General features: G+C 39.0%; 1 protein-coding gene across 3 annotated transcripts in view; it reads left to right on the top strand.

Moving 5' to 3' along the window:
• Positions 1 to 692: 692 nt before the first annotated feature.
• LOC118219109 (GTPase IMAP family member 8-like) overlaps positions 693 to 15,602 on the top strand; it is a 35,975-nt gene continuing 21,065 nt past the window's right edge. The window contains exon 1 of one of the 3 annotated variants that reach the window (XM_035402012.1): positions 693 to 780. In XM_035402012.1, coding sequence (XP_035257903.1) covers positions 756 to 780 — 25 coding nt within the window. In that variant the 5' untranslated portion in view covers positions 693 to 755. The other 2 variants (XM_035402013.1, XM_035402015.1) reach the window with 2 other exon arrangements.

Raw genomic sequence — 15,602 nt, forward strand, 5'->3', positions numbered from 1 at the left:
CATTTGTTTGAACAGAAACCATTATAGCTATTCAACTTGAGTACACTGTATGTGTGTGTGTGTGTGTGAGAAGGGGGGGGGGGTGAGACAAAGAGAGACGATATATCAGTTTGAACCACTATCCTACACTTAAAGCATAACTACAATAAAGGTTATCTTTAACAAAACATGCACTTCAAGATCGTTTAACCTACAAAATCTCCACATTGCATATATTTTCCATGAATATTCTCCACGCGTCAGTGTGGAGAACACAGACTACATGTCTCCACATTTTTGTCTGGCTTCTTCTACAGCTGAAGAAAAGAATTGTGTTCTCATGCTCCTTCTAAGCCTGACCCTTTTTAATAATTTTAAATGAATTTGGGTGAGTGTATGGTGGGTATAACCAAAAATGAATGTGAGCTCTATCAGTAATGGGGATTTAAAAATATTGAAAAAGCAATACAAACAGGTGTGAAATAAATAAAATACAATTAGCCTATCAGTTATGCAGTCCTGCAGGTTATTAGATAAAACATTCCTGAGTGTTTGTGTTTTCGATTGTTACTAACATCAAATATAACATCAATATCACTAAAGAGTTTCGTGTTACAGCAAAATATGTATGTGACACACACTGGGTGTTTCCAGGAAGCTAGTTGTGTATAAAGACAGGCACATGTATAATGCAGCATATCCTGTAACACAGAGACCGCAACACTGGTGTATCAGACTGATCAACACGACCTGTACTGACAAACCTGCCTGCAAACATGGCCAGCCAAAGCTCATGTAGTGGTAAGTTTTTATTAATAAAAAACTTTTAAATCTTTTAGAACTGATCCTCCATGAAAAGTAGACAAACAGCAGTATATTAGAGCTGTGTATTAAGTTGGAAAATGGAGAATCTCTCAACCTCCACGTTCAGTTCACAGCCATGCTGATATACAGTATAACAACTTAACCTCAATTGTGATTTTGCTGTTACACAAGAGTTCTATAAATAAGATTACTTATTAATTAATGGTCATTTGAAATTCAAATTTTCATTTGCATAATGCACTTCATTTATTTATTTATTTTTTGTTAGGGTACTTTTTATGTGTATATATATATATATATATATATATATATATATATATATATTTACTTTGGCCGTATCTCCAGTTGAAAATGAAATCTGTGGGCTACGGCACTTTTCATGTCAAGTTGTACCAGTGACACAGAGAATGAACGGAATTCAAAAGGAACCCATGAACTAAAACTATTTTTGCAGTAATGGTTTCTGTTATGAACAACCTTTATACTATCAGAATGATTTGGAGGATAATACAATCATATACAAATTCTAAGTTAAGGGCATGGTGCCTGATATTCAAAATGCTCTCATCTCCAGACAACACAATGATTTTCATAAATTAAATTTGATTAAAGTAACTGTTAACCATACCACTGTTACTATAACATCTGTGGTGCTGTTTCTCCCCTCCTCTGCCTTAAATAATTATTTTTCTATAGGCTACTCATCTCTGTCAAAAGTAAAGAGAACATTTTCATTTCAATATCCTAAAATTTCTTCATATCATGAAGAGTGCCTAAACCGCAAGCACAGAAATGTGTTAACATGCCGGTACAATTATATTGAGAAATACCATTGTTGGAAAAAAGGCTATACACTGTAACTATATTTAGATCACACCTACCATGCATCTGTCAGATATGTAGTGCTTAGATTATGACCTTAGAGAGGGAAACAGTGAATTTGATACAATATTATATTGTTTCTAAGAATGTGGCCAGGCCTCCCTGTAACAAGCATCAAAGCAAATGAGATTGGGGCAATTTCAAATCCACTGATACCCTAATCAGACAATCACCTTCTAACCTCCTCAGAAGAGACTAACCAGAAGACACAGGACACCATATTGGGATTTGGAGACACTGCATGGCTATATGCCTAAAATTTCCCTTTCCCATTTCCTCATTAAATTTGAATGCAATCTTTAGGTAGGCCAGTCCTTGTTCATAAATGAGTTTGACCCCCCTTCCCTTCTCTCCTACACTTTAACTTGGCATCACCCAATCAGGGCAAACATCCTCAAGCCATGCTGGGTAAGGTATTTAAGATGGCCACAGGAATAAGTTGTAGTGTGTTGTGTTTGGTTTTGGAGCTTTTGAGAAGAATAGTTTTTTCTTTTTTTATTTTGGTGGTGGTTCCTTGGTTGTGTGTTTTTAGCTGGTTTCCTTTCATCCAGCTAAATTTGAAGGGGGTGATAGTATGGCAAGGTCTGGATTATCGGTCTCTGGTATTTCATAATCCATTATTTAATGTTTTGTATAGTGTTTTCTGTTTTGTAATTTAGAAGTAGAGATCCTGCATTCAATAAATAATGCATGATTTTAATTCATTAATATAGTTAACTGCTTCGTATTGAGTTGAATCGTTTAATCTTAAAACCAGCTATAGAGCTTCTTTTGTCTTGTTGGTTGATTCCACCAGTTTACTGTAGACTGACCTATCAATTAGCTAATTTGTCAATGTAATTAATAATTCTCATTTTCAATAATAATTATTAAATTAAACCACATAAAATATAATTTACATGTAGGTTAAGTGAGGGGTTCTAGTATGCAATATCGCTTGTGTTCAGTTTTCAGAGTGCTGAACATCTTAACAAGGGCATTGACTGTTGGAACCGCTCGATTCACAAAATAAACATATTTTTAATTCATCCTTGCTTGTCCCACACATCAAAAAAAACAAAAAAAAAAACAACTCTTCAATCATGCTCAATCTGTTTATAATGTCATCATAGCGTGGAGTGTTCAAAACCATATAGCGCTGCACCCCTTTTGATAAAATAGGAAAAATTAAAAACTGTAGGCTACATGTGAACTTTATATAAAGCGCCACTATTCTACTATTCTTTAGTCAATAAAACTCAAAAATCACTTTCGCGGAACCTACTTGATTATACTTGATGTACTAAAAGTTGTAAAGAAGTTCAAGCAAAAACTTAAGTATATTTTCCTGGAGTGCATAATTAAAAAGTGAACCAAGTACACTTTTTTTATTTTAAAAAAGAGAGAGAGTATGCTATATTAGTGTGTTTATAAAACTTTGTGGGTTCTACCTTGCCAGAGTTCCCTTCAGCCTAAAACTTTGTATTTAAGTAGTAGGCCTATCATATGTTATCATGAAAGACATCCCAGTACCACTCCATCATAGAATTCAGGGGAGAATCCGTAGTTACATAAGAAAACTGAAGTGAGCATCAGCCATGTTTTTGGGTTAATGAAACAGACTTCACTCACTTAAGTTTTATTATGTATATAAATTCATTGTATGGGAAACACTGGAAGTGAACCATCAATTTTGCATATTTCCACTAGCAAGATGAGTAAAGCCTGGTCGGCTGTGTAGTATAATGGGTAAGGAGCTAGTCTTGTAACTGAAAGGTTTGATTCCCAGGTAGGACACTGCCGTTGTACCCTTGAGCAAGGTACTTAATCTGCATTGCATCAGTATATATCCAGCTGTATAAATGGATACTATGTAAAAGCTGTGTACGTCTCTGGATAACAGCATCTGCTAAATGCCTGTAATGTAATGCTGGGGGTACCCAAGAGCCATCGCAGTTCTTGCTATTCCTCCCCTGTGCCTTTTTGAGAATACAAATACTGTCTTTTGTCCTCGCACGCATGTATAGAGACAGGGCATGAATAGGCCACGCCCCCACGATGGGAGAAAACAATCCGTTGCACTCCATAGGGTTAGTAGGTTACCAAGATCATAAAAACTGAAATGTGTGTTTGGTTGGACAAATAACAAAGCCAAAACCCCTGATTTTAGGTTTCATGTCCTCACATGCAAAAAGGAGCCAATGAGGATGAAAAAATGAATTCAGGTCATTAAACATGAGGGGACAGCTGGAATACTCCAGAGAAAACCTGAGAACTCCCCTGGATAAAGTCACATCTATATTTGTAGTAAATTAGCCATTTTGTCACCAGTCAGTAGGCTACCTATGACTTTTATTAGCAGTAAGAGGGTGTGTCAGAAATGTCATATGAAATTCTGATGAATTTCATATGACATAGCTAGCAACATTACACATCACATCCTAAAGAAACAACGTTAGCTAGCTAGGTAACATTATGATAACTATGCTGCTTTTATCTAAGGTGCTTTTAACTAAAGTTCTGTTATCATAATTACGTTAGATAATTTAGGCAGCTTAGTTAAAAACAGCTAAGTTAATGTTAAAAGCAGGTAAGCTATAATATCTTTTCAGACTGGTAATCCATAGGAACTCAGATGATACTGCACTGTCCTTCAGTTTATTTTTCCGGTTGTCCCTGTCAGTTCGGAATAGAGGTTCCTTTTCATAATAAATCAGGTGTAAAATGAATGATGGCTACATACTCAAACTTGGGAGTATTTTTCTACAGGACAATTATTGTATTTATCTTTTTTCATATTGCTGCCAGCCATTCATTTTATTTGTCAATGTTCTTTGAGGGAAAATGATGATATTCAACATCCTCTGCTTTCTTCACTCTGCAGCCAGGCACAGCGCACCACATCTTTTTTCTACACTTCTCAATGGCACAAACTTCTACTGTCTAAATGGTGTTCGCCAAGCCGAAAAGCACAAAACAGCGGTGTTGATATGGCTAAAATAATTTCAATATGTATGCCCAAACCCACCCCTCTCAACTCCAGAGAATGCCCAACAAAGCAAGTGCATTGTGGGGCGACATAGTGGGGCGTCATAGCTCAGTAGGTAAGAGCGGTTGTCTGGCAGTCGGAGTGGTTGCCGGTTTGATCCCCTGCCCTGGGCGTGTCGAAGTGTCCCTGAGCAAGACACCTAACCCCTAATTGCTCCCAACGAGCTGATTGGTACCTTGCATGGCAGCCTTTCACCATTGGTGTGTGAGTATGTGTGTGTGAATAAGTGAATGAGAGGCATCAATTGTAAAGCACTTTGGATAAAAGCGCTATATAAATGCAGTCTATTTACCATTGTGGGTGTTGAAGTAACAGTGTTGAATAATAATAAATATAGCTACAAAGCGGCGATTGCAGGGTCTAAGCAGCTAGTGCAACATGACGTAGGAATCAGCCATGTCCATGCTCGTTGAGCAGAGTTCATGTTCCAAAACTGTCATGATCAGACTCAGGCTTGTTACATACTGTACGTAAAGAATGCGTGCAATGACACAACGAGCAACGCAAGGGACGTTTCTCACATTCTTGTGTAGGAAAATGTGTAGTCCAAATTTTGTAACGTGACACAAACATGTGCAATTCCACACATTTCCCTGAGAGTTGCTAAATGTAAATACTGTTTAACAAACAACTACAAATGAAGTAATCAATACTGCTGCAAGTACTCACTCCAGGGAACAAGGGATTGCCATTCTGAATTGCCATGAAGCTCATAAACTCCAGTAGTTACTCCAGGTATTGCAGTTTAGTAAGTCTCTGCTGCCAAAAAGCTAATTTTCCCATTGAAGTCCTCTCAAAACTACGAATTCACAAACAACTTCACAATACAATACACAACAAAGCCTGAAACATTATTTTTGGCTGGACCGCATAAGTGGGGCCAGCCCTACAAACGCGAATGTCTGTGACTGAGTGATGAAGTTACACCATTAGTCAGCCGAGTTATGAAGTTACACCACTGGTCGGCCGGATCACGTGTATTAGGTCCAGCCATATACTATGTTTTGACCTGGTCTTTGACCTGAGTAATGAAGTTACACCGCGCATGTCTGTGACTGAGTGATTGAGTAATGAAGTTACACCGCGCATGTCTGTGACTGGGTGATGAAGTTACACCGCGCATGTCTGTGACTGAGTGATGAAGTTACACCGTGAATGTCTGTGACTGAGTGATTGAGTGATGAAGTTACACCGCGCATGTCTGTGACTGAGTGATTGAGTGATGAAGTTACACCATGCATGTCTGTGACTGAGTGACTGAGTGATGAAGTTACACCGCGCATGTCTGTGACTGAGTGATTGAGTGATGAAGTTACACCGCGCATGTCTGTGACTGAGTGACTGAGTAATGAAGTTACACAGCGCATGTCTGTGACTGAGTGACTGAGTGATGAAGTTACACCATTGGTCGGCCGGTTCGGGCCAGCCATATATGAGGTTTTGACCATGTCTTGTTTGCAAAAGAATTTGTGCTCACTGCAGCTATATTGTGGGTGGCTCACTGGCTTGACTTTGGGACCGTTGAACGACAGAGAGTCTCAGGACCACCTCAGGCTCTGGCAAGGTGTGGCAAGGAATTGCGTGTTATGCATCTGATATACGTTGGCTAAGTAGACACCTCGTTTTCTCATAAAGTGTAGTCGATGAAATAGTAGGCTACTTCTTTGAGACATGTTAAAAAGTTGTGTTATTTCATTGAAAATAGACAGCACACTTAAAAGTGATGTTTGATTATTATCAATTTTTAATCCATTATTCCATACCGTACCCACTCTCCTCCCCAGAGACTCCTCGCTCCTTGCATTCACTACAGCAAGAGGAACGAAGCCGTGTATACAAACCGTACCGTCACTTCAGTGTAGCCTACCATCACATCCGTAGTACCTTCAGTGAACGAATCACTGAACTGATAGTCTGCAAACGATAGTCAGTCAGTGAACGACCAGTTCACATTCGCTTGCAACTGACTGAGAGCTCAACTGAACTGACTGAGAAATGAACGGATCGTTTCAGGAAGTGATTTAGTTCAGTTCGTTCACCCAAATGGTTCATTCTTTTGAATTAATCGTTCGCGAATGACACAACACTACGGCTGACTGCTGTGGCGTTTTTACTGTTTAACTACTTTTTAAAAAACTAGACTACTGTAGCTATATGTCACCTGCAAACGCCATGGTTCTAAATTTAGCATCATACAAACAATTAGTAGGTCTGTCCTGTCTACAACACCCCCTTAACCTCTTAGCGCAAAGCCCCTAGTGGTCTGCACACCGGCGTGCTGAGATTGCTGAACTCGGACATTCAGTGCTAATGCAACCAAAGTATGAGTTGTTTTAGTTTCATTAGTAGACGATACACGACAACTATACCGAATACAGAGTTTTGAAGCTCTACCATGCCGCTCTGGTCGTTCATTTAACACACACCTCCTCCCTGCAGTCTCATCTGCAAATACACCCCCACCCATGACATAATGGACAATATTGTCTCTCTGGGCATTCATAAAAATATTCTTTCACCACTCAAAAATCGTATGCCGTCATAGCAACAAGATAAACCCGACAATAGCCCTAAGATAATACACCACTGAAAACGTTGCTCCTTGAATAACAAAATAAACAAGACAAAGTTAAAAGAAATGATACCATGTCATTCTACACTCAATATCTGGGACTAAATATTGAATAATTATACAACCTTACCATTGGTTTTATGTGTAGAGATGTCCCTTTTGAGACTGAGTGGTCATATATTGTCTTGGACAATCCGTTTGTGAAATATAAGCTCATTTGCGACGCCTGGGTACCTTCCAAAATAGCTGTGCGTTACAGTGCGTAATACCTCACCTGTTGTTTACGGCATTGTCGCCCTTTTTAGTACAGTCTGGCTTGGTTGACACTTCATTTATTCAATAGGTGAGCGTATAAGCTTTCTAACGATTATAACATGTCCAATTTTGCTTTTGGAATAGCCTTTTATAGGTCAGCATAATCAAAGTTTATTCATCACCACATTCACTTACGAATTCACTATGTGGTAGCAGTAAAAGACACTGCACCTGACGAAATGTTGTCAATGATTTTTCGTAATTTCTTGGAAAATACTATTATTATTGAGGACTTCTGGGCAGGGCCGTCTCAAGGGGTGGGCGGGGCCTGGGACGAGTAAACCCACGCAGGGCCCAGCTGTTAACTATCATAGCCAACCCTAATGTTTGTGTACTTCGCATAGTAAATAGACCTGAGATTTATTTTATCGGGAGGTCTCCCCTTAGGTGTTAAACTGCCGTTAAGATTACGATTCCCCTCACAAATGCTACACCGTTGTTGTTAAAATCTCTTGCTTTGTTATCGTTAAAAAATGAAATCGCACGATTATTCTTGATTCTTTTTTTCACTCCCGACTCATACTTTCTAAATTTGTCTCAATCTCTGCTGTTGCTTGCCATTTTACCACGCAGTCAGGCTTGGCTACGGGTACTGTGAGCAGCATAGGTATTGCTTTTATTTATTTATTTTTTTGCATAGGGATCAGTGCTTCGTACTTCCTATAACATCATTACGTCAACCTTCAAAAATGCCATTTAAGCTATGTATTCCTTGTGTCACAAACATACATGTTTTTTACATATTTTATATATAAAAATTCTAATAATAAAATTAATTAATTAATTTCCGCGGCCGCACCAATTGCCGCCCCCTAAAGACGGCCCTGCTTCTGGACATAGCTAAGCCGTATGTTTGCTGATAGACCTAGCTGACATCGTTTTCTGGAGTAAGACAGAAGCAGATAGAACTGTATCATTGATTTACTGTCTCTGTCCCTATCTACTGAACACAGATAAAATTTAAAATCTGATATCAGTGTTTCGCCTTAACCCTTCATAAGGGGCACATGTATATGGTTTATAATGGACAAAAAGCATTTTATTCATTTCTGGAGAGATATGCTTATAGACCCTTTGCTATTTTAGGCCACTGTACTGATGCAGCAGTGAGTTCCTTCAGACAAAACAGTTGATTTGTAGTGAAATACATGATAATGTTGTAATTTACAGCAATGCATAATTTTGACATTTTGAATAGATTTGGAGACACTGGGTACACTGCTTACTTTTTGATTAATAGATCTTTAGTAGTTCTGCATATCCACCCTTAGATTTGATGCACTTGTGGTCAAGGAGTTTTTGATCTCTCAGTATTTCATTGCAAACTAAAAAAGAGCAAATAGATTTTTTATTTTCTTTTGCCTAGACAATTGCATTTGTAGCACTTAATTTCTTTCTAAATTATGAATATAAACTAATCTACATCAGTATTGTAAATGGTACAAATGTCTTGCTTTATTTAAGCCATTTTTCAAGTCTCTGTGATGCTCACATCTGGAGTTATAAAGTTTTAAATAGGATGTGCGCTAAGGGTTTAATTTGGTTATTATTGGCCTCATAGTAGTCATAGGCCTACGATAGGCTACTTTAAATACAATCAAACATTTTATTAAAAATAAATGTAACTAACAACCTGGTAACCTTCAAATTTTTAAGTCAAAACAACCAATTCAAATACCTTCTACACATGTTAGGGTAAATTAGACTACATCAATTTGCGCTGTTATTCTAGGCTACAGCAATGAACACATTAACTTTGTATTCAGTCAGCAGCTTGTGAGGCAAGTTTCTGTGTTAGTTGTTTTAAAACACATGCTTCTGGAGCTTGAGTAGCCATCCCAGAAAAGCCTATAAATAGCCCAGTGTTTACTGTAGTCAGGCTATGTAGCCTACAAAAGAATAATTCATTTTTGAAATTGCAGAGTCAGAGCACCTATTATCGACCAAGTTTGCGCAATAGCCAGCAAATTGTAAACTGTATAAAGTAATTTGAATTGCATAATGTGAATAATTGCATTCGGAATTTGAATTTGTATTGCATAATTTGTAATAGAATGTACTGGATTGAAAATGAATTTTATTGTTATAAAATTGAATGGCAACTTGTATTTCAACTTCAGTTCTCATGATTCAAATTCAGTTCTCACAAATTCAGAATCAGTTCTGTGTGACAGACACCCAGAGACTTCAGTAAAAGCAACCGAGCACAGATTGAATAGAGGGTATGCATTGACGTCACTTTTCCACCGGAATACGCCCCCTCAGTCGGACTGAGTGGCAAAACATGCTGCAACATGGCTGCCTTTAGTAGTGGGAACTGCAAAACCGGGAGTAAAACAAACCATTATCTTCATAAATTAAAGGCAGTTGGACTCGACAGTGATCCTTACACGAGCAAGTAAAAATTATTAGATTTCTTGGGGTTTGGTTTGACCAAAAGCTCACATGGAATGTCCATTTGGATAAAGTTAAGAACAAATGTAAAAAGGTCATCAATATACTCTGCTGTTTGTCAGGACAGGAGTGGGGAGCAAGTAGAGCATCTCTGCAAAACATATACTGAGCACTCATGAGATCTGTCTTTGACTATGGGTGTGTAGCTTACATGTCAGTAGCAGAATCAAATCTCAAGAAGTTAGATGTATTGCAAGCTCAGGCCCTGAGAATCTGTAGTGGATAATTCAAAACATCTCCAGTATCAGCGATGCAGGTGGAAATGGGAGGATCAGAAGAGTGAAGTTAATGTTGGCATACTGGGTTAATCTCCAGGGGCAATGTGATACACATCCTACCAAGAGTGTTATAACAGACTGCTGGGAATATAATGAGACAAATTTCATGAGTTTTGGGTGGATTGGTGATGGAAAGGCAGAAAACATAGGATTATATCAATTACAGTACAGTCCCACAATTTCAGTGTCTTCCACTCCACCCTGGTTATTCCCCTTGCCAAGTGTAGACCTCAACATACAGCAGGAATTGAAGGACAAGTCAGAGCAACTTCCAGTATGGCACATAGTCCAGAACTATTTTGATCAGCATTTTTCAGACTCAGTGTTTATTTTCACAGATGGCTCTAAAGATCCTGATACAGGGTGTGCAGGTGCAGCAATATATATCCCGGTGAATGAGTCATATGTTAAGAAAAGGGTATCAGACCATTTGTCAGTATATACCACAGTGCTATTGGCAATATTATTGGCCCTGCAGTGGATAGAGGAGAAGGTAATAACACCGTTATTGCATCTGACTGCTTTTCAGCACTAACAAGCATAAGATCTGGCAGATCATCATTGAGAACGGATATAATCAATGAAATATGCCTTGCAATGTACAGGATGGAAATTAAGGGTATATCTACATGCTACCTTTGGGTTCCTGCTCATGTTGGTGTGGAGGGAAATGAGCAGGTGGATATTCTGGCCAAACAAACTCTCAGAATTAATGATGTAGACCTGCCAGTTCCATTAAGCAAAGCTAAAGCTAAGACACTCATTAGGACATATGCACAAACAGTATGGCAGGAGTATTGGGACATTAATGAAACTGGAAGACATAATATACAAAGGCATGTTGGTGATGGGAGGATGGTGGGCTGGAAAAGAAAGGGAGAAAATGTCATCACTCGTCTGAGAATAGGTCATACACGTACATTATGTAAAACAGGAAAGCACCCAACCGGAAAATGGACACACTGTAGCCAACCAGAAACAGTCAAACATGTACTACTTAAATGTAGAAAATACAATATAGAGAGAAATCACCCTTTTCAGTCCCTAAGGAAGGCAAAACACCATGACTTTTCATTGTCAGGTCTCTTGGGAAAAACAGCTAGCAAGATATACTGTGACATTATTAAGTTTTTAAAAGAAACTGATTTAGGTAAAATAATTTTTTTCTGCATAATCTCTTGTTCCACACTCCAGTCCAGTTGGTGGCGGTAATGCGCTTATAAGCTGGTTTACCAACCGCCAATAAACACAGAAGAAGAAGAAGACGACATAGTAGTAGTAATCCTTACAGTTTACCTGAAAATTGGTGGGGCGCAAACATTCCTTTAATCTAATCATTAATCTCAACCTTTTTTCATTAATTTTCCTTTATTATCAAGCGTGCCAACTATCGGCAAGAGCCTAACACACAGCATCTTCATACCATGTTAGGGGGGTTAAATCATAAATTCAGTTTGTCTGTTAAAAATCAGTTTTAATCACCAAGTAGTCTACACTTAACAAACAAGATACACTAGTCTGTTATCTACCGTGAGGATTAATTGTATTGATACTCAAGGAAAATCAAGCAGTTTCCACCACTGCTTACTGATTAAAATGGATTTTTCTAAATCGCATTTATCATTTAATCTCCCTAACACAATGCTGTTCTTGTTTGTGTTAGTGTTAATCAGTTTAACCTACAGGGTCCAAGTTAAACTATGCGGTTGTTCCCTGCCAAGCAGCCAAAACCAGACTTTGTTTTTGAAGCTCATTTCCTGGTCTTGTTGTTCCTGGTTGCTCACTAGCGCCACTTCAGTTGGCTCCAGTATAGGTGTTTTCATATCCGGTTTCCATGTAAGGCTACAGTACAAATGCGGTCAAAATACAAAGTCAGTCATTTTTTCTCACAAGAACAAATAGTCACAATATGTGTATTTTATTCGTCTTATGAGGGTCCATGGGTCGATTTCATGATTTATTGTGTCATTTGAGCACTGTTATAATATTTGTTGTGGACCAATGAGGTTCAGTTTGCGTCACTTCCTGATTACTGCAGAGGACTAAGCTACAGTAGGGGCTACAGTCTATGGTCACTGGGGTGGGAGGTGGCGCCTCTTGGCCTTGGCCTACGACCACAGTCCACCTGTGCGAAGTCAGAATATACAGGCATCCCATTTCGTAGTGATTTCATTATGGCGTGTGCTATTTACAGCTGCACTAGACGACCATAAAATAATGCTCCTCTGAAGTTTTTTCAGTAGCCAAGTCATTTTTACTATTTCCTTTAGCATACTTAACTAAATAATTAGCTGGCAGAAAGCGTAATCAGCTAACGCTTATTTGCTATATTTGGTAGTCCAGTAGCCTATGCTAAAACAGTTCGCAACTTCGGCTACCAAGCCATTTGACTAGCTAGCTAACCCTAACCGGCAAATATTCAATCTGTCAAATGTGTTTGACGGCTTGTCAGTTGTGTACATTCCGTAAATGTCTACCTGGGCCATGCTTCACGGATGTGACAAAGCTACTATAATCCCGATTTTCAGATAAACACTGCAAAATTTTCAGTTTCACAAAGCGAATTAAGAGTCTTAAGGTTTATTTGCTGGATAACATACAACACACAATGAAATCACACACACAGAATTTAACGAAATTAACCATCATTGTAAGACTGGCATTTAGAAAGGAACATGTTTTTAGCATCTAAGAGACCGACAAGAGCATTTAAGCCAGTGGTCCTGGGGGCTCCTTGCGTATATTGGCACCAGTTGGAAAACTTGCTCTACAAAGTGCGTTGTCATGTTTACACACCTGCAGAACAGTTATTAAAATACTTGGTAGATTTGTTAATCACCGCTGACAGTGTTAATTTTTATTAGTTGAAAAGTGACTTGTGAACGATCAGTCAGCTAGCGTCACCCAGCAAGTGAACACCACAAACAGCGATGGAGTAGCAGTTACTGGCTCATTAACTGACTTTGGCAAAAACCTATGGTGATAACTTGCTCGGTTAACAGCAGGTCTACCAGACAGTTATATTAAAATAAGCCTAGTCAAAAATCACCAGTACACATCTCTGATTGATTGACCATCAGTGTAGTCGATGTTCTTCCCCTGTGGTTCTTATTGCTAATGCGTGAGCTAACCACGGATAGCCTACCTAGCTCACTGGCAAGTTATGCTAGCTAAGCATATTCGTTTTGCTGAGAAACATAAATTGAAGATAACTGAACATAATTTTATTATTAATGTCGTACATATAACGTGATGGAAATTAAACTCCATAAACATTTGATAATATGTTTTAAAACATAACGGCAGACAGTCAGCTAGCCTTGAGTTCGTTCTGCAATCATTCGTTCAAGTTGATGGGCTTTTCCGCACCGGACTGTCAATCACATTGTAAAAATCACAGAACCGCTTAACTCTATGGTTTTGGCTCCAAATCGACAACATGGCCGCGCCCGCCATTGAGCTTCAAAACATGTTTTAGAGACCCATGGAGAGTCAATGGGTGATGTCACAGTAGCTTTGTCCATATTTTTTACAGGTTTTGGCCGCTTGGTGTAACCGCAGTGACTTTCGCCTACTGTGACGTCTTGTGCATACCCTCTACACAACTATTTTTAGCCAATCAGCAGTTGAGTCAACTATGGTTATCAACCCAAAATGTCTTTTCCTGCCAGACACCGAGCGGAGCAGATTCTGAGATGGAAGAGCAAAGACAGGTGAACATAATGCACAATCAACACAGAAAGGAGAGGGATAACGAGACACAGGTGAACGCAATGCTTGAGGTGACATAGCTCAGGAGGTAAGACCGATTGTCTGGCAGTCGGAGGGTTGCCGGTTCAAAGCCCGCCCTGGGCATGTCGAAGTGTCCTTGAGCAAGAAACCTAACCCCTAACTGCTCTGGCGAATGAGAAGCATCAATTGTAAAGCGCTTTGGATAAAAGCGCTATATAAATGCAGTCCATTTACCATCCATTTGAATAAGACACAGGAGAAAGCAATGAGACAAACAAACACTCAGTACAAAGCTGTGAAATGCTGCCATCTGGTGACCAAAAAAAGGAATAACCTTAACAGAAAAGGCACAACTGTGACATTAACTTGTGAATTATGTCTTTGCTCTTCCATCTCAGCATCTGCCCCCTTGGTGTCTGGCAGGAAAAGACGTGCATTTTGGGTTGATAACCATAGTTGACTCAACTACTGATTGGCTAAAAATAGTTGTATTCAATCTGTGCTCGGTTGCTTTTACTGAAGTCCCCAGATGTCACAAAGAACTGAATTTTAAATCGTGAGAACTGAATTTGAAAGCACACTTAGAATTTTTCAGAGTTGAAATACAGGTTGAGTCATTCAATTTCATGACAATAAAATTCAATTTCAAACCAGTACATTCAAATTTGAATTATGCAATTCAAATTCAAATTTTGGATGCAATTATTCAAATTGTGCAGTACAAATTCAAGTTAATGCAATTAAAATTCATTTTCTGGTGGCACTTAGTCTGGACAAACGCATGCACTTGCTGGGGCAAAAGGGAGGAGCCTCCCTCCTATTGGTTAACCTTCAGCGCGTATGTTTGGATTCGCTGTTATCGAACAGAGAGGTACTCGCTTGCTTGCTTACAGGATTTGGCAAAAGTTTAATTTTTCAAGCGTGGCCTACGGTATGCAGTCTGCTATCAAATAAATACTCAGGAAAATGGCCAGAAGAAGCAATGGTTTTGATTGTTTGCCCGTTACAATCAATAGAATCATTTTCCCCAAATAGTGGCAAACTGATGCGAGTCTGTAGAAAAGTTTGCCTCCGGTAATGTTTTCCGGTGCACGTTTCAGACCACGCCTGGCCAAAACACTCTGATTGGTTGGGAAAATACAACTATCCCAGGAAGGTTGCCTCCTTCGTTTATGCCTAGAACATCAAGGTATCGGCCAGGCTCTGTTGAATGAAGTGAAAAATAGACTGGCTGGCGAGGGTAGGTGGCACTAATCTCAGCCCATACTGTGAAGTGATGTTTGCACCATTGTGTGTATATTATGTGTATTTTTACAGGACTTGTATTTTAATAGGTAACGCCATTCAGTCTTCTCAAATAAATATGAAATAAAAATGTCTCTTATCTGGTCGGCTCAGGGTGCAGCTTGGTGACCAACAGGGTCAGTCAGTTAATGTTCACATTGATCAAATTAGTGGCAGCTAAATAATAATCCTGAGCAGATCAGATGATGGGCGGGCCAGGTGGCAGTGTTAGGGAGTGGCAGGTGGAGACAGA

The sequence above is a fragment of the Anguilla anguilla genome, chromosome 19 (assembly GCF_013347855.1).
Source record: "Anguilla anguilla isolate fAngAng1 chromosome 19, fAngAng1.pri, whole genome shotgun sequence".
Lineage (NCBI taxonomy): Eukaryota > Metazoa > Chordata > Actinopteri > Anguilliformes > Anguillidae > Anguilla > Anguilla anguilla.